The following is a 20,450-nucleotide window of genomic DNA, read 5'->3' on the forward strand; positions in this document are numbered from 1 at the left end:
TCTATGCACATTTATATAATACTGCAAGAAAATAGTCAGATCCCTATCCATTTAAAAACATCACATGACAAGCAACTACGTGTTTGGCGCACAGAGAGAGCCACATTGACTGTACACACACTTGTATAACAGTTTGTATAACTCGGACATACTCGGACCAACCACACTCGGTCCCATTCAGCTGCTTTCCCTCCTTACTACTGATTTGACCATACGTAGCTCACGACGTCACCGGCCATGGGCGTCCACGTGAGTCGTTTGACACCCTTATGTAAAAAGACTGGCGGCCCTTTCATCCAATCACAGCCCGAACGCGGCATTTCCGCATTGTTTTCATGGAATTCCTCGCCGCTCGTCCAATAGAATCGCGTGGAGGGAGGAGTCGGGGGCGGGGTTTGAATTGAGGTCACACAGCGATCCAGGGCAGCGAGCTCATTCGCGACAGCGGCGCGGTGGTCGAAGTGTGTCAATGCGAATCCGTGTTTCAGTGAGAAACTGACACGAAAATTACAGGAATATTTTGTCAATCTAGCCGGACAGGACAAACATTTGTGCTGTTTGACAGGAACATTTATCCGAGTTGTCAGGTAGGAGGCGTTAATCTTGAATTTATGGTACGGCGGGTGGGTTGTATAACTCTTTCCATTGACTGCAATGTGACCGAATCACAAGAACCAAAGTTTGGGCAGTGGACCGAGTGTGTTGTTGATGCGGCATGAATAAGATACAGTGTCACATAAACATTGAATTTTCATTCATAAACAGTCTTTATATGACACATATGTGTATATTAAAGCCATTAAACCGTGCGTTGCATAACTGTGTCAGTGAGTGGGTCATCCTCGGTCACTGCTCTACAGGAAAGCCCTATATATCTCTGCATTGTCCCCTTTATTTATTTCGTTGAGAAAGAGTTATTATTTTACCAGAGATATTTTTATTATTAATGTAGAGTTGCACGTGTGTTCCTGAAACAATAACATTGTAGAGAAAGTGAGATATAAGACATGTATTAGGGCTTATGCCTTAATAGTTGACTTGGGTGACTGTATCCAGGGCTAAAATGAATGAAGCTCAATATTATAAGGTAAGGTTGTATAAGGGGTGTGTAAAAGTCACGAGTAAAAGGCATGTACTTTAGATAATGTGTTAGTGTAACAAATGCCACCGATAGCGAAACGGAATGAAAGAATGACGCGACACCTGTGGTTACATTGTATCACTAAATTTTTGGTCACATTGTATTATTATTTATATTATTTGTTACATTGTGTCATTGGTCACTTTGCATCATTGCGACATTGGTCACTTTGTATCACTGAATGAATTATTGGTCACATCATATGTATCATTTATATTATCTGTTACATTGTGTCATTGGTCACTTTGTATCATTGTGTCATTGGTCACTTTGTATCATTATATTATTATGTTTTAGATGTGCCAGTTTACTATAGTCTCATTCATAAGATCTAAATTAGTATATGGTCACTCATTTAGTCAGTAAACAGATATTAAGTTTGATTAATTGTTTTTGAAAGGATCAGTGTTGCGGTTTTAGCTGTGTGGTTGAGTTTGAACTAGTTAAAACTGACCTAGTATTACTGGAGGTGTTCCAAATACCTTACTGTGCCTGTACAGTATTGAGCACATAAACATTACACGTGCTGTTTAAATGCCATACTGCTTAGATCTTCATGAGGCGATGAACTTCCTCTTTATTCAGACTGAATCAAATTTGATCTTTGCATGTGCTGGTGTAATATATGAGGCAATTTGCATATGTTTTAGCATTTTTATTTGCATGCTTTAACATTCAGGCTGCTTTCCAGTTGAAGCCTATTGCTTAATGAAATGTAATGACTTTCGTCTTGTGATATTCTCCTCATTCAAGTTCAATGAAATCAGCAGGAAGAATATAAACATATTCATGCTTCATTTATTGCTTTCATTTATTGTATGTAATCTTATTCATGAGGCCGTTGTTGCTGGATCCAAATGAGAGCCTGGAGATATGCAGTTGTTGTGTCTATTTTAGTGATGCTAGAGAGAGATGCTAGAATAATTGCCACACATGCAGCATTGACGTAAATGGAAACTGACCATGCCTTGCATCTACTGGTGGAGATCCTATCTATATGTCAGACTATATGTTTAACATACTGATTTTTATTTTACCGACTAATAATTTATTACCAACTAGAATTCTATTACCAACTATTAGAGATTCAAACTGTGGTTGGTAACATTATGCCAATGTAGTTTTAAATGAGCAGTTTAAAATGAGCACTTGGGTAGGCGGTGGGAGGGTAGGAAGTGATGACGCACGAGTGAAATTTTTATGTATTTAGAGAACAGTTCTGGCTTCGAGCCACACGAACACTCCAACAAGCCCTACTTTGCACGCCGGATGCTTCAAAGGCAAGCTGGGAAACAGCAGACATGAGATTAGATTACAAAGGGTGATGTTGTGAACTGCAGATTTATCGTAATGACTTTTGTGCTATCTGTATTCATTGAGCCTTGGTTTGGTGCATTCAATAATGTTTGCCCTTATCAGTGGTTTTACTATCACACACTCATCATGTGCAATGAAAAATCTAGTCATGGTCTTAAGGGTTCTCTAAAAGTTTGCCATAGGAGAACCCCAAATAAACATTTCTTTTTTTCATAGTTTGAAGAGCCTTAAACCACTACATAGGACCTTTTTGCAACAGAAAGTTTATGTGAATGTTAACGCTTCTTTATGGAAGAATTCATCTTGAAGAAAACTAAATGGGATTAAATCACTTCCTCTCTCTTTCTCGTACGTTATTTGAGCTGTGCAGCCCCCTTAATGTTCCAGCAATAGATGATCTGCACACCCACACTGCCCTCAATGAAAGTTTATTCTTCACACCAGCAGGCAGCGAGGCCGTTTAGAGCTTTGAGATAACACAATCTACTGTAACACAAATATTTGATTGGTGCTCTAGGGAAAGACCTACTAACCTTACTGTACACTTTATATCTCTGATGATTGTCAACCTGCGGTAGGTCGATGAGAAATGCAGAAAAAAATTGATATGTAGAGGCTTTCTGGAGAGAGGACATAGGCAATAAACAGGTGAGATATCAGTCTCAAAACCAGTTCTAGCCGGAAACTGGATTTGGTATTGGGGTGAAGTTAATTTTACAGTCAAACTTTGCCTTTGCACATATATGCAGTAAAGCATTTTGATTTCTTTCTGATTTCTCTTCTTGTCATGAACAATAGAAGCTGGCATGGCCTTAAATGAGAGAAGAAAAAAGTGCACGAATCAACATCAACTTTCTACCAAGTCTTTTATTAGCCTAAACTTTTAACTTCTTGCCCCACTTAGTAGTTTTACAGTATTTATTTGGTTTATGTTAGGGGTGCACCGATAAATGCCGATATACACTAATAATACATAGCCGATAGCTCTGAATCGCACAGACGATATTGCATTTACTTAAAACGAAAATGTGCACTTTGGCAAAAATGCGTAGATGGACATTGCATACAAGGAATGAGGACGCGGAAAGTGTCAAAATAAAGTTACCTCATAATTATATTTTATGTGTGGCATCGTTAGAAATGTAATTAATGCATTGATTGTTATCGGTTTTTATTGCATGTAAACTGAGGAATGAAAGTATTTAGATAATTTGTAAAATCAATGTACTCTAAAATGCACTATGCTTAGGTTTAGCAGAATGAAGAGACCCTTACACAATCTAATCTTTGTGTAAGTGCAATAACATGTGTCGTCTTGAAAAGTTTTGATAGCTATCTGGCTGGTTCATAAATGATTATCAAACAGCTGCTTACGAATGCACTTTGAAATACGACTACCAGAGGGACTTGAGGGGTAGTTCAGTATTATGTAATTACAGGTGACACTCAAGCAACTAAATTATTACATCAAAGTATTTCATTGTGGTGGTGGTGGTGAGTCACACTGGTGGTGAATCACTTCAACAGCATCCACTAAGCACCGATGGGTTTTCATTGTCCACTGTTTGATAACAAGTCCAACATCAGTCACTCCCCTAGCCAAAGATTTAAAAATCAAATGTTTCTCAAATAAGGCTGAACATTGCATTTGGATTTTGTGTTTTTGCCATCACCAACTATGAGTTATGTAGGTCCTTAAAGGTTATATTTGTGTAGCATATCTACGCTTATGTAAGTCTTTATATAAAAGCTAACTGCTGCCCATGTGCCATTGCAAAACACATTCAATTACATAAATGTCTAACATGATACTATGTTATAAAACTGTGTGTAAGGTTTGCTCGATGTGCTTTATGTTCTATAACATTAGGATAGGTTTGTGTGTCCGAATCATTGCTAGCTTTGTTGTCATTTTAACAAATTAATTCTGAGCATTAAGCATGCATACACTTTTCATTTTGAGAAGCAGTGTATAAACTGCATGCATTGAAAGACTGCTAGACATTTCTCCTTACTGCAAACCCTTTGTAATTATCTTATAAAAAGCTGTCATGTTTATTTCCTGATGACATCTGCTCGTTTTGCTTGTACAAACACAACTAATCTGAACAAACACCATTTATTTGTCCAATATAGAGCAGACGCAGGTCTTTTAGCTCAATGACCTGAAATAAATTTGCTGAATCAGCAGTGAGATTGTGACTTTGGACTTAGTTTAATACTGCTGGCAATGGACTTGAATCTCTCAGCAGATGTCTATTCCTAACCGGCTATGTTTAGTTTAAGTAGATCTAATTTAACTTGTCACATAAAGTTAGATCCCTATTAAAATCTAATACTACATTTTATTACCTAACTATTTTTTATTGTGTTGTTGAATTTGTATCTTAATGTTATACATACGGATAAACAGATTTTATGCATTCAAAGAACCTACGACCAAGATCTTTGTCTCAAGATCATTCTCAGTCATTTTTTTGATGGTCTTCTCTCTGTCTTTTCTTGATCTTAGACTTAGTGGTCTTGGGATTTTATTTCAAGAATTACTCTTAATTGCTGGTGCATTGTCTGATTTATGTCTAAATATCATTCATGTGATTAGATGTAAAACTTCTGGCTTTAAAAGCAATCATTGATTTATTTAATATTTGATTTTTTGTGTTACTATTTTTCCTGTACAATATAAATGGGGGACTATCAAAAAATAAATATGTCAACAAAATTAATACAAAGACTCATTTGGTTTAAGTGGTCTTACAACACTGGCAAAGACTTCTCCATCCACCATATATTTCCCATTTCCACCTTTGATTGCATTAGAAAGTGGATTCAATATTGCTCTGTCACCTATAATGATGTTAAAATGCAGTGTTCTTTTGCATGGGCCCTCCTGGCCAAATATCACAGAAAATGCCTAAAGGATTTCATTACTTATACAATAATGGATAATAATCTACCAATTAAAGCTCTAAAACCAGAAATGTAATGCAAAATGTTTTTTCTTCACAAGGGTTAAAGATTATCTATAAATGCATATTTATACTTTGCAAGAAATGCAAGGCCATTACTCATTACTTGGTGGTTGCTATGATGTTCTGGATAGTTGCTAGGTGTTGTATAATGGCCCAAATCAAAAACGCCCATTCCTGGTCCCTCCTTAAGTGTAAGTCTATAAAATGGTTTTAGAGTTAGCAGCACAGTTTAATACATTAATCTGTTTAGATCTATAGCTGTATGAGGAATGACATGCTTTTCAGAATTTTTATCTATATTTTATTGTGGAAGCACTTAGTTTTTTCTTAAAGAAAGACTTACATAAGTTCATTGTCCTATACTAAACTCATTTAGTTTCTTGAACATCATCATTCTGGATCTCTGTTAATGGTTACACCCGGCGGTTTAAAATATGTCACAGTGAGTCTGGTGATCCAAAGGTTACTGCAGCTGTGGTATTGCCCTGTAGGTTACCAGGTTACACTTGGCGCTCTGCCAGTAGAAAAACCTTTTATTGCCGCTGTTCATAAATGTCTGACAGGTGAATTGCGGGTGAAACACCAGGCGCTTTAAAAATCAGACAAAAGTAATTGACGTATGCAGCTAGGTAGCACTGGGTGGTGGACAAAGGTGCATATTGGCTGCAATCACTTTTTTAAAGCTTTTAATAAACTTGATTATTCAAAATTAGATATTGCCACATGATTATATGGACCTTAACCTAACACTGTGACTGACAATATATTGATATACAATTACTGATTTTCGGATTATGGTAACGAACTACTGTATAACCCAAATGCCTAATACATAGACTGCCAATGTTAAAAAGTAACACTGAAGCAGAGTTAAAAGCTATAATCTTTAACTTTACCTCTCTTTCACCGTCTCTGTTTAAAACCTTACTTGTAGAGTAATGTTCTTAATTTAGGATTAGATGCTGGCTGTTTCATTTAAAGTCATTATGGTGATCCGTGTTTGTTTTAGTTGGACTTGACTCTTGGTAATCCACTATAGCTGTAATTTACTCTAATGATGTATTTTTAGCTTGCAGGTGAAGGAGACATAAGCCAGATGCTAAAATTGTCCTTCTTTAATATGGCCTATCTCAGGCTCTGACCAGGAACTCTTGCTCAACCTTTAGCTCAGGGCAGATTTTAAATGCCTTTATTTCTTTAGGGCAAAGGGATTAGAGTGTATTTTATCCCTTGCAGTTTTTACGGGACCTTCAGAACATGAAGGGCTGAAAGTCTGTCTGGTCTTGTAGTTGGTCTAGACAGGTGTCTGATGCCTTTTATGTGGGCTCGACAGGAGCGTTTGAAGGAAACAGTGTTCACATGCTGAAATGCCACCTCTGTTTATCTAAAGGACAGTGCACAGACAAAGTAAGAGACAGTCAGGGTCAACCACCTTTGGGTTCCAGATCGAGCTTGACTGGTTTATAGATTGTACCTTGGCGATAGATCAGACAGGGTTTTATGTGCATTGTTTTGATGTACCGCCGACATTTATTACTAACTTTAACCATTCTATTTGTACTTTAGTAGGCCTGCTGATACTTACAGTATGGGGTTATTGTGTGTTATAGCGTGCAACTACAGATTTGATGGTATATCTAGTGCTGGGGATGACATGCAGATTTGCTCAAACCATATATAATCCAGATTTATTTATACAATTATATACCAGGTGTCAGGTCTAAAGTTTCACTGACTTAATCTATCTTTTCCCCCCATACCTTAGGTAGCTTTCTTTCTGCATCTGCATTCTGAAGATACGATGAGCTCCTTGGTCTTTGTTTTATTTCTTCAATCCAATCTGAAGAGTAAGGATGTCTGAGGACTCTGATTCCAAACCGTACCTGTTCTCCTCTCTGGCCGGAGGGCAGGACGAGGCAGCCGGCTGCAGTTCCATGGCTGCGCTGCATCGTATGGGCAGCTATGCAGAGGGGGCGGAGCTCGGCCTGGCATCGGAAGGTAGCGATAGCAGCAGCCAGGATCCACCCGCCTCGCCGCGCAACGGCCGGAAGATGGGACATTCCCTGCACGAGGACGTGGAGATGAAAAGCAGCGGGTCCAGCGGGAGTGGAACGGAATCTCATGGTAATGATTCCCACGGTAACGATTCCCATGGAAACGAATCCCACGGCAATGAGTCTACTGGGAGTTCCAATGGCCGGAGCAAAGACTCGGCACTGATGGAGTCATCGGGCAGTAATAAAAGGTATTTCGATTATTTACTGTTTGTTTGTAATGAATGCTTTTTTAAAGAACCTCTAGGTGTCGTTGCTGAGCATGTGTCAGTTGAGTTATGTGTACAATTTTAACAACTTCTCCTCAACAAGGTTGCGATGTTGATGATACACACATTATAATAACAGCTTACTAAATACAGATATGCTTATTGAGAGAAGTTCCGGGTGTAATGAAACACAATCCAAATTAAAACCATAGTGATGCGTTTTAATGTTAAAACAGCGCAACAGGCCGATGAAGCCAGATGCTGACAGTGGCATTAAATATATGCTCTGTCACCTGTTGTGCCGCATGTTGATTGCTGACTCATTTGAAATCTGTTGGTGCTTTTCTCCATTTCTTTCCATCTTCAGTCCTGCATTAATGTGATGTTCTCCTCTGAAGACTTTAAGAGGCCTTTAAATAGCAGCACAATGAATGCGGTTGCCATAGCAGTCATGTCTCATACTGGCAAATACTGTATAAAGTTTGATGTGAACCAGTGACCGGAGCCGCACTTTTAGTTTATTTTACCGCATGTGTATTTTGTAGGGCTATAACAGGTCATATTTCGGCTCTGTAGTCCAAGTTTCCATTCAGCTAGTGATTAAAATGGGGCCAAAATTGATAAGCATTCATTTAATACTTTGACCAGTGGTGGAGATCTGATAGAGACTTTTTTCCCCAAACCAAGCTTTGTAGGTTATGGTTGCAAAGCAGACATAAAAGCGATAGTTCACCCAAAAAATAAAAGTTCTGTCATCAATAAATAAATAAAGTATTTGTATTAAATGTATATTCATTGAGTTGAAATTGGCCCGAGAATTGAAATTGTATCGGTCCGATAGCTTATGAATTGAAATCGAATCGATCCGGAACATCTGAATCTATACCCAGCCCTAAATGTGGCAATGATGTGACCTTACAGGTGCCCATATATTGATTGTTTTACAACACATTTAAATGTCCACTGAAGTGCCTTAAAATGTGCTGATTTGTTTGATGTGTTCTCATAATTCCCACTGAAACAGGAAGTTAGGGCGGGACATATGGAGTTCTTTAAAATAGCCAATAGTGTTTAGTTTACCTCAGCTGGAAATCTGATGAGAAGCAGAGGTGCAGAATGATGTCATTATATAACCCATTTTATTGAGTTTTAGCTCAATTGTGAATTTTATTGAATTAAAATTATTTATTTATAATACGTCTCTACAATTTAAATGACGTTATCTGCCCCAGTGCAAACTTTTTGTGTGTGATTGCGTAAGTCAAAGTGTGTGTGTGTGCTTTTATCAAGATCAAGTTTGAAAGGGATGAAACATCTTGAAACTTTCAGACTAGCAACGTCACCGCTGAACTTCATTATCTTGACTCATTACGACCTCACATTTCATCACATTTCATTTTTCCTTTCGTATTTCTAAACATGGTTTTTGAGAAGAATGATCAAGTTTAATGATGGTATTTGTTTAGGAAAACACTGCAGTGTTATTACGTCAGCAGTATTTTCAGGCAACGACGGTTACCATTGACAACCTAATATTTGTACTTGTATACACAGGACGGGTGCGCCCAAATCGACGGTTTGCACACCACGGTTTATCTCTTTATGAGGCGCCTTTGTTTTATCTTTAATTATCTTTTATTCTCTCTTTTTGCCTTTCCTTTTCTCCACTACTAAACTCCACTATAGAGACAGTGTCTCTATTGTACGTACAAAATGTCTATTGGTCATCCGTCACTCCAATCAGATACTTTAAGCTCATGAAGAGATTTAAGTGCTGAAGTAATGTAATTGCTTCTGTACGTGCAGTTTTCCAATTGTAAGTGTCTACTCAAGCTCGATGGTCAGTCAAGCGAAACCCTACGAAATATAAAGTTTCCTTTGCATAGTTTCTGATAAGTACCCCCTCTCTTTATTTAGCTGAAGTGGTTCCATGACGTCCACAAAATACACAGTACGGCAGAGTGCTCATCATGGGGTTGTGAGCCTGTGGCGCTAATGTAAAGTCAAGTTGGGCATCATCTGCCTACTAACAGATGCATTTATAAGTGAAACAATAAAAGACTGTGAACCCTGCGAGACAGTGTGTAGGAAGAGATAGGAAGCTGGTCTAAACTGGTCTAGGAGCGTCAGCGTCGCCCTAGAGTAATTCTCTCCATGACTCAAGTGCATCCAAATGAGACATCAGACAAAGTTCATTCACTGTCTCTCTCTCTCTCTCATTCACTTACAGACACTCAGTTAATGGCTTTTTTTTTTTTTTTGTCTTTTTGCGTTGCCATGTGCACTTCCTGAGATCCCTGAGACACCAGACATGCCACACATCTCTGTTTCTCTCATTGCATTTACCAGAGGAACATAGAGAGGATATTCTGATCCAGTTGTTCTGTCTGTGTTGATTTAGTGCCTTTTGTATCCAAATAACATAAATCATGTTCAAATCGCTAAACCATTGGTGTGTCATTATATAATTAATAATTATTAACAGACTACTATAGAGTTCTGCTGTAATGATGAGTTTTTGCCTGGACAATAATTCAATATCAATGTTTTTTGCGGAATATATATATATTTTTTTTTCTTTCAATAATGGTGATATGGTTTCTTCTAAACACATTTCCGATATTTTAATATGTAAATGACCACAGGAAGCTGCAATGTATGTCTTGTATAAAAACACGGGTCAAGGCGCTTCTTTCTTCCAAAGTGCGCTCTCGTGGCGTCTTTCGTAGCTAAGCAACCAAGAGCCGTGCTCTCCGGTACAGCAATAGAAAAAGCGAAAAATAGAAATCTAAATGCCTGAACGGATTTAAATAGCTCATCTGTACCTCACATCAAATCATATCTTTTTCGTCATGCGATCAATTAATCTAGTTGGGACTTTGGAGTGTTTGCCCAGAGAAGAGCTGTCACTCAGAAGTACGAGGAGGGGGGGGGGGTTAGTTTGCATCAAGTGACGGCTTCCATTGACCACATCAGATAGTGATGGAGAATAGGAGATGCAATGCAACACAAACTGAACTATGCATGAGAAAAATAGGCTTAAGCCATCAGGTGCCCAGGTTAGAAAAGGGGAAAGCTGGGAAACGTGCAAAAGATAAAAGTATGTATGCAGCCATGACATTCGTCTCGTTATGAGTATAATATGTATATAAAGTAGTATGCTAGTAATATATCATAGCTTGCTATACAAATTACAAATTGAGCTTTAACATGATTTTTCTGTCCAACTTATGTAACATTAAATAGCCTTCTACTAGCATTCAAAATATTTAGGGTCACTTTCATTTATAGGCCATTTATTAATATTTTCCACATATTACTAGATTCAAGATTCAAAATGGCTTTGTTGGCATGGCTAAAAGGATCTTTACATTGCCAAAGCATGGAAACAATAAATAAACACTTTAGGAAGAAATAAAAATGTTTTAAAAAGGTATAGATTATATCCATGAGTCTGTAGCATATAATACTTAAAAGAAGAACAGAGTCATGTATTTTTGTGCAAAAAAAAAGACATATTACTATAATAGCAAATTAACTAATATGGAACTATGAAAGTCAATACTGTGACTTAAGAAATTCAGTGCACCTTAGTCATATTAAAGGTGAGCCTTAAAGTCTTATTTTTATTTGACAGTGAGTTGATAATAAAATCTATTATTTATACAAAAAAAATTTATTTGTTGCATTATTTCGGTTCAGATTTTGGTCTACATCTTAACCCCTGTAACTAGTAATGCTAAACAATTAATCGCGATTAATCGTTAGCAGAATAAAAGTTTTTGTTTACATCACATATGTGTGTAAACTGTGTATAATAAATATGTATAAATATGAACACATTCATGTATAAATTTAAGAAAAAAAATAATAATATATTAAGTATTTATATTTATATATAATATAAATTATACATAAATATACAAATGTATATACACATGTAAACATTTCTAAAACATATACATGCATGTGTGTACATTTATTTATACAAAGTTATTATACACAGTTCACACACATATATGATGTAAACAAAAACTTTTATTCTGCTAACGATTAATCGCGATTAATCGTTAAGCATCCCTACCTGTGACCCACCTGTAAAGTGCATTTTAAAAGTCTTCCCGTCTATACAATTTGCATGCAGTAACTGCCACACTTCCCTCCATGTGTGTGTGTATAAATAATTTTCCCGGATCTCCGATTAGCCTCCTGAATTACCCTCGCTCTATGCATAGCACAAACACGTTACCTTGCTAGATTAAGACAGATGTGATTTATATAATTAACTCACCTACAGCTAATAGGTGTTACGTGTAAAGTCACTTTCTATTCAGAGTTACTTAAGGTGCTATTTATAATCACTCCTTGTGTATTTTCGTCGCCAGATTCTGTCACCTGCGGCTGGATGCAGGACTCTGTAGTAATCTGCAGGCTATGTTAAGAGGTTTAAACCAATTAGTCTTGGTGATCTACTGTACTAGAAGCCTGCAATGCCAGCTATTCTCTGAAGCTATTCTGCTGATGCTGGTGTTGTTGGGTATAACACATGCTGTTTTTGAGGAACAGGTGAAGCCGGGTAAAGATTGCGTAACAGAGATGCAGGGCAACATCAGAGTGACCTTCATGTGCGAGCGAAAGACCTATTTCTCACTTATTGTGCAAAAAAATTGGAAATCTAACTTGTTATAAAGAGATTTTGCCCATTTATTTCGCTTTTATGTGGCGGTAATGACTTGTTCCAGATGGTTTACTGAATGCATCATTTCTTTTTGTGTTCCTGTAGCTCACTTGGTAGAGCATGGCGCTGAAGGCAAGGTCATGGGTTCGATTCCAAATAACACACAAAATGGTCGATTTTAGAAAAAGCAGGAAAGCTTGCATGTAAGATGTTGTAGCAAACTCATGTTTATGCTAAAAAAATTTACAAAATAAAGTCAAGGTTTTTAACCAAAGCGACCTACAGTGCCCGTTTCTCATCAGCATGTGTCTTTCTTGGGATTCAAACCCACAACCTTTGCATGAAATATGTATAAAGTGAATTAAATAAAGCTACCCACTATCTGTCCAATGCATACATGATTTAAAAACTGTCTGTGGTTTATGGCTCATGATGTTGTTTGTTCATTTTACAGCTCCAACTCTCACAGTCCTTCACCACCCAGCAGCTCGAATGCATTCAGTCTCCTTAGTGCAAGTTCGGAGCAAGATAACCCATCTACCAGTGGCTGCAGGTTCGACAAACATACACCAGACATAAGAACTGCAAATTATTTTCAAGCAATGTAAAATTCATATTTGGTGAGAAGTAGGTGTCACATGTTTGGCATATTTCAAGAGAAGTTTGTTTCTGACCCATATTTGTATGTTTTGGACACCTGCAGTAGTGAGGAATCTGCCAAGGCCAAGACGCAGAAAGAGTTGATCAAAACCCTGAAGGAACTGAAGCTTCATTTGCCTCCAGAGAAGCGGAACAAGGGCAGCAAGTCTACCACGCTGAACACCCTGAAATACGCCCTGCGCTGCGTCAGACAAGTGGAGGGTGAGCAACACTTTATCACACCTATTTAACTCTTTCCCCACCATAGACGAGTTATCTCGTCAATTAGGAGAAAACGCTTCCTTGCCAATGACGAATTTTACGGAAATCCGTATTTCTGCTATTATCCACCAGGTGGCGCTCTTACCAAACTTATAAAACAGTAGAAGCTCTGTGTATGTTTTGATCATGGTTCTGAATCTGATCTCTATCAAAAGTCCTTCGCAAAATGCAATTATCACAGCTTTGGTATTTTTTTTAAGAAACATGAAGGTAGGATGAAAAGTTTTTTTTTTTTGAAAGTAGAGGGTCTGTTCTTTCATTTGATATATTGTTAATGTATATATTTAAAAAAAGAACATTTTCTGGAAGCCAAATAACCTTTTGTGAAAAAAAAAAATAATGCTGGCGCTGGATGGCAACTTTAAAAAAAAAAATGCTGGCGGAGAAAGAGTTAATATAATCTAGCCTTATCATCCTAACAATGAAAATTTAAGTTCATCTCGCATATTTATAGAAAATAATCAGTTTTATTTTGCATGAAACAAACTTATATTCATCTTTTGTGAAAAAATCTATTATTATTATTAGTTCAGTTTCGTGCATCTGTAATACCTTATACTAGATATGTTGATTGGTTAAAACGTGTTCCTAGGTTATTTTTTAAAGGGCCCATATTATGCAAAATCCACTTTTACAAGGTGTTTGGACAGAAGTGTGTGAACCACCCTACGATGAAAAAAATCACTCACTTCTCCTTTATAATCCTCATTAAACCAAAGCAGGCTCATTAGACATGCTGTTTCGATTCTCTTGTTAATGTGATGTCACACTGATAAAGCCCTGCCCATAGCCTGACTGACTGGTTAATTTTACCAAAAAGCTTTTTTTAAATGTGTCTATAAGCACATTGAAGGGCTTATGTGGCTAAAGATACTATTGTCTCCAACTGTATTCACAGAAATAAGATCAATTTTAACCAAAAAGCGTTCACTGTCTGTTGGTAAGGGAGTAAGGGGCTGTAGCTCATTTGCATTTAAAGGTACAGGCACTAAAACAGCACTTTGCTCCTGCCCAAAAAGGGGCATTTTGGACATGATATATGGGCATAATATTGGTCCTTTAAGTCATGTTTGGCATTATAGTACTTGCTTGATTTATATATTTTTTTTTTCTGTTTCTAGCAAATGAAGAATATTATCAGCTGCTTATGATTAATGACAGTCAACCGTCCGGCCTTGATGTTTCTTCATATACCATAGAGGAGATAGACAGCATCACTTCTGAATACACCCTCAAAAACACAGTAAGTTTATCTTTATATTGTTACTTTATCTAGTTAGCAGTTGCACATTTCAGTTAATATCTTTTGAAATAATCACTGATCATGGCATCTTTGTCGTATAGGATATCTTTGCAGTCGCTGTGTCTCTCATCACCGGAAAGATCGTCTACATTTCAGACCAGGCGGCCTCCATCTTGAATTGTAAACGGGATGCATTCAAGAACGCTAAATTTGTGGAGTTTCTTACGCCGCAGGATGTTAGCGTGTTTTACAGCTTTACTACACCATACAGACTGCCGTCCTGGAGCATGTGTACCGGCGCAGGTATAACACACAAAGACAAACACGATAGAGACTCATTTAACGCTGTGGCTGGCTGCATAAACATAGCTGTTAAGATGTTAGTCTGACAAACTAGCAGTTGGTAAGGGCTAATCAGTCTTACTTTTCAGATTCAGATTAGACAAATACCTTTTTATGCCACTGACTTGAAAAAGACTAGTTTACATAAAATCATCATTTATAATATGAAACTATAACCTTGATATCTTTAATATTGACTGAGTAAGGTGAAATTATTAGTTAAAAAAAACCCTGAGGCTCCAGATTTCATCATTATGAGACTTTAGATTGTGTTTCACACATTTAATAGTGGTTCATCTAATTTGTTCATATTCCTTTTAAACCAATGGCAAACTACAGCCCAAATGAAGCCTGTTTTTGGGCAGATCCTCTGAGCTTTTTTGGTATGGAGCTCTGACGTCAAAAGCCTTAGGTGAAAGCCCTGCCCTTAATCTTTCCACACTATGAATACATTTACATCATTTTTTTAGTGCCAGGACACACCAAACCAAATGTCAGATTTAGTCTGCCCCACTTCCTAATTCTTTTAAAGCTGATCTGAATAAAAAAAAAGAGGGAATAAAATAAGCAGTAGACAAAACATGCAACCAGAAGACATCATTTTTATTGATGAACAGCCAGTAAGGATTATAAGGCTGCTTTGTGGTGGCTAAATCCTGTGTTGATTGAATATACAGAGAAACGACAGCCAGTGTTAGCTTCGAGTAAAAGCTGATAATGACATCATACTGTTAAATTAAACCCTTAACTCATTACGATCTTGTTTTTCTGCTCTCAGAGTCATCACCGTCAGATTGCATGCAGGAGAAATCTTTCTTCTGTCGCATCAGGTGAGTCTGCACACCGATTTAAGGGTTAAGAGTAAATTTATGCTGACTTGCATCTCGTACACCATCTGTTCAACTTGATTTTATTCATGGACCTTCCTATTTTAAATCAGCAGGAGGAAATCAATTACGCTCAACCTTTGAATAGGATGTAAATCTCAGAAATGTGCTTGGTTTGATCATGGAAAACATTCAGTAAACAACTTAAAGTGGGCTTTTGTCATAATAGGAAACATATGGTGCTTCTTAAAATACCACATTGCATGTTAAATTTTAAGACAGTATTGCATGTGCTCGTTTAAATCACCAAATAAACATTTTTGTGTGCACACATTACGAGGAATGAGTCATCTTGCATGAGATGACGTGTTGTGTTGACTTTGTAGTCTCAGATGTATTTGAAATATTTGAATCGTTGAATTGTGCGTCACACCAATTGTGCTCTTCAAACTAATCATGCAATTGTAAAACTAAAGCTGTGAAAGTAAAAATCCATTGATGGCACACATATTATATTTTACATTTATTCATCTAGCATATGCTTTATACAAAGTGAATTACAAATGAGAGACAATCTAAAGTGTAGTATTATGTAGTCAAGTATTGTTTTATTAAATAAAGCAGGTTAAAATATAGTTTTTTGCATGATTGTTTCCCTCTGGTCTTGCATTATGGGATTATATTTTCTGTGAATGATACATGTCTTGAATTATATAAGATATCATAATACCTTTCAGTAACTGCGTATGTGCTGGAAACATGCCAAAGTTGTCTACGTAAAACGCTTCTCAGATTTAGAAACAGAGCCGATGTTTTTTATTTAAAGTTTTTTGTTGAAAGTTCAAATTTAGTTGTACTCTTGGTTTAAAGAAATTGTAAAGTATTTATTAAAAAGTATAGATATATACACTGAAAAAAATTATTCATTCAATTTACTCAATTTTTTTAAGGTAAGAGGTTGCAATTAATTTATTTAAGCTACATTTAAACAAAAAATAAAATAATATAAAATAAAAAACTGTTGTTTAAATGTAGCTTAAATAAATTGATTGCAACCACTTACCTTAAATAAATTGAGTTAATTAAATAAAAAAAAATTCAGTGTATAGTTAGATTATCTTTCGGGTTTTTTCAGCAGGTTAGCTATATGTAACAATGTGTTAAATGTTTTGCACCATGGATCTGTGAGCCACAACATTGTATTACTTGTGGCAGAAAGACAATAAAACTAATTTTCTCTATTGGTCCTCTTCAGCGGAGGAAAGGAGTGTGAGGGAGATCTTCAGTATTTACCGTTTCGAATGACTCCATACCTGATGAAAGTGCAGGACACTGAACACTCTGAAGATCAGTTCTGCTGCCTCCTGCTGGCCGAGAGAGTGCACTCCGGCTATGAAGGTCAGGCCTTACACTTGTTGTATTATTGCAGCAGTTTCTCTTACGTATAGCTTAGCTTATTCTTGTACATATAAGCGGTGAGGAGTAACAGCATGTATGAAAATCTGACTTTTTCCATCTTTAAGTGCTATAATTGGGTCCCCAGTGATTCTATCAACCTAGAAAACGTGACAAATAACAACCGTGTAACTTTATGAATAATTAGGTCAATCAGAATAATTAGGTCAATCAGTCTTATTACAATAACAACCCCTATTCATCTGCACTATCCAACCACGGCACTGCCATTAAGTGCAGATAGAAAGAGAAAGAGAAATAATTATTGACAGCACAATTGAGTTTAAATTTTAACAAACCATTATTATGGTGATCAGTGTTTGCATTTGCATTTTAATGGACACATCCAAAAACTGAACATTTTTGCTCAGGCTCACAAAGTGACAATTTTAATATGCTATAATTCATGATCTGTGGGGTATTTTGGACTAAAACCTCACATATGTACTCTAGGGACACCAAATATTTATTTTACATCTTTTTAAAAAAATCTCATAATATGATCCCTTTAAAGGAAACATTCAGCAGTTACAGTTTTTGTCATAACCCTGTGGCCCTGGCAGTTATATGGTATATTTACATACACTGATTTATTTGAAATGCAAATGTATATGCACTTTAAAGTAGGGCTGGGTATCGATTCAGATGTTCCAGATCGATTCGATTTCGATTCACAAGCTATCAAATCGATTTGATTCCGATTCTCGATAAAATTTTCGATTCCGGTTCTCAGGTAGGTTTTTATACTCAATTCTCGATTCAACTCAATGAATATAGATTAAATACACATACTATATTAATAAAAAAGAACAGTGAACAGCAGTTTACAAGTGGGTAATTAATAAAAAGAAATTAAAAGCCACAACACGTCTTGCTTGCGAAATCTAAAATGCTTCCATTCCTCCGTTCAATGTTTGCGGAAATAAATATGAAAAAAAACCCGATTCTGCTCTTTGAGAATCGATTTTTAATCGACCACGTTTTAAAAAACGATTAATCGCAAAATCGATTTTTTTGCCCAGCCCTACTTTAAAGTAGCATCCTGAAGTGCTAGTTAGTGATGAACTTTCAATGAAAAGCATCAGAATTGCAAAATTTATGATGCCTTTAGATTTTAAGTTGCATTTTTCTTCATGTTTCCCCCTCAGCTCCAAGAATCCCGACAGACAAAAGGATTTTCACAACGACACACACACCCAGCTGTGTGTTTCAGGATGTGGACGAGAAGTAAGAGTGATCATTTTTAAAGTTTTTTATTAGCCGAACCCCCTTGACCTAAATTATTTACTTAAAGTACCCCATTAGATTTCAAAGGTGCAGTGTGTAAATTTTAGCGGCATCTAGTGGCAAGGTTGCAAATTGCAACCAAAGGCTCAGTCCACTGCTCACCTCTTACTTTTGAAAAAAATAGAGAAGCTATGGTAGCCGCCACCGGACAAACATGTCATCGCCAGAGACAACTTAGTAAAAAAGTTTGTCCGTTAAGAGCTTCTGTAGAAACATGGCGGCACAAAATGGCTACTTCCATGTAAGGGGACCCTCTGTGTATGTAGATAAAAACATCTCATTCTAAGGTTATAAACACATAACGGTTCATTATAAAAGGTCTTTATATACCCCTGATAATATAGTTTTGTATATTATTTTGCATTTCTGTCAAGAGATCCTTCTAAAAAATTACACATAGCACCTTTAAGTTAATAATTTAATAGCATATTTGCATGTTTACCTTCAAAAACATTTATTTTTTTAGCAGTATTTTACATTATTATTGTTATTTTTAACTGTTATTAGACCTTCATTTTTTGTGTGAAACTTTGTGTGCTGCCATTTTGGCCAGGATTCCCTCGTAGAAGAATTTTTTTATCTCAGTGGGATTATTCCTGGTAAAATCTGATAATTTTCATTTATTGGTACATTTTGCACAAGTTCTCAAGTAATGGTCACATGACATTACACAAATTAAATAATTTTTTTTGTTAGTAAGTGTTTTATTTAGATTTTTAATTTTTAAATTATTTATTTACATTTTATGATTTCATTATAATTTATATATTTTTTTCAACTCACAAACCCCCTGCAATTCCCCCCACCAGGGGTTCAGGAAACATTGATCTAAAGATTTGGCTGTATATTAAATAATTATAGTGGACATTATCAGTGGACTTATTTAATCCCATAATGCATCGCACCGGTTATCCGCTACCCCTTTACTTTGAGGCGCGTGCCAAAGAAACTCCTGTGTCTCAACACAAGAGGGCGCCCACAGTGCTTCCAATGAGTAGTGTCCAAATTTATTTTCATTCAAACTAATATTGGTAATGAGGGTATAGGGGGCTATGTTGGTTTGTTTTATACCATTGTTTGGCGAAATATGAAGAAAGTCAACCGTTGAGTTTACATTAACCTATACTTTGTTGTTTCCGCCCATGGTTAGGTCAAATTTGGACATTCCTAAGTTAATTTAAACTAGCAACTGGGTTTTGACCAAATTTTACCCAACGTTTTTTTTTTTTTGCATGCACACAGGATTGTTCTGAATGTTATTATGTAAAGTAACACACCTGCTTTGAATCATTTCTCACGATCCAATCTATGTTGTTTATTTGTTAGGGCTGTTCCGTTGCTAGGATACCTACCGCAGGATTTGATTGGCACACCTGTCCTACTGCACCTGCATCCTAGTGATCGACCAATCATGCTTGGTATTCACAGAAAAAGTGAGTGTTTTTGAATTGGACAGGTGGGCTGCTTTATTTGTCTGTCAAACTTGACTCCTCCTCTACTATTTTTTATTGTTCAAGACAATATTACATACAAGTAGAAACATGAAATTAACCTTGACCTTACTTAATTTTTCAAAGGTTATTTGTGTCTTTTTTTTTATACTTAAAATACCTTCTGTACGTATACATACTTTGGCTCTTTTTGTTTAAAAAAGCTGGTGGCGGCTTAAGACTTTTGCACAATGCTGATGAGTTGTGAATGAAATTTTTCATATATTAACCTAACCGAGCTCTCCTTCTCCATCAGTCCTGCAGTATGCCGGTCAACCATTCGATCACTCCATTCGTTTCTGCGCTCGTAATGGAGAATACATCACCATAGATACCAGCTGGTCCAGCTTCGTCAATCCCTGGAGCCGCAAAGTTTCTTTTGTCATCGGCCGGCACAAAGTTCGCATGTAAGTTCAAATGCAGGGTAACAGGAAGTTCCCCAGTGAACATGCTGATGATGTGTTTTTAAAAAAGAGCCCAAACATGCTTACGTTTAACTTTTTAACATCTAACG

General features: G+C 36.7%; 1 protein-coding gene across 3 annotated transcripts in view; it reads left to right on the plus strand.

Annotated features, from left to right (window-relative positions):
- The first annotated feature begins 443 nt into the window (after positions 1 to 443).
- Positions 444 to 20,450, plus strand: part of per2 (period circadian clock 2) — a 35,545-nt gene continuing 15,538 nt past the window's right edge. Inside the window, exons 1-11 of one of the 3 annotated variants that reach the window (XM_065262291.1) lie at positions 444 to 587; positions 7,196 to 7,675; positions 12,826 to 12,924; positions 13,075 to 13,232; positions 14,414 to 14,535; positions 14,637 to 14,838; positions 15,656 to 15,707; positions 16,960 to 17,102; positions 18,308 to 18,386; positions 19,773 to 19,879; positions 20,193 to 20,343. In XM_065262291.1, the coding sequence (XP_065118363.1) occupies positions 7,284 to 7,675; positions 12,826 to 12,924; positions 13,075 to 13,232; positions 14,414 to 14,535; positions 14,637 to 14,838; positions 15,656 to 15,707; positions 16,960 to 17,102; positions 18,308 to 18,386; positions 19,773 to 19,879; positions 20,193 to 20,343 (1,505 nt within the window). In that variant the 5' untranslated portion in view covers positions 444 to 587; positions 7,196 to 7,283. Of the gene's footprint in view, positions 588 to 7,195; positions 7,676 to 12,825; positions 12,925 to 13,074; positions 13,233 to 14,413; positions 14,536 to 14,636; positions 14,839 to 15,655; positions 15,708 to 16,959; positions 17,103 to 18,307; positions 18,387 to 19,772; positions 19,880 to 20,192; positions 20,344 to 20,450 lie in introns of those variants that run through there. The other 2 variants (XM_073814918.1, XM_065262292.2) reach the window with 2 other exon arrangements.

Source organism: Paramisgurnus dabryanus, chromosome 6, assembly GCF_030506205.2.
Source record: "Paramisgurnus dabryanus chromosome 6, PD_genome_1.1, whole genome shotgun sequence".
In the NCBI taxonomy this organism is placed as follows: Eukaryota; Metazoa; Chordata; class Actinopteri; order Cypriniformes; family Cobitidae; genus Paramisgurnus; species Paramisgurnus dabryanus.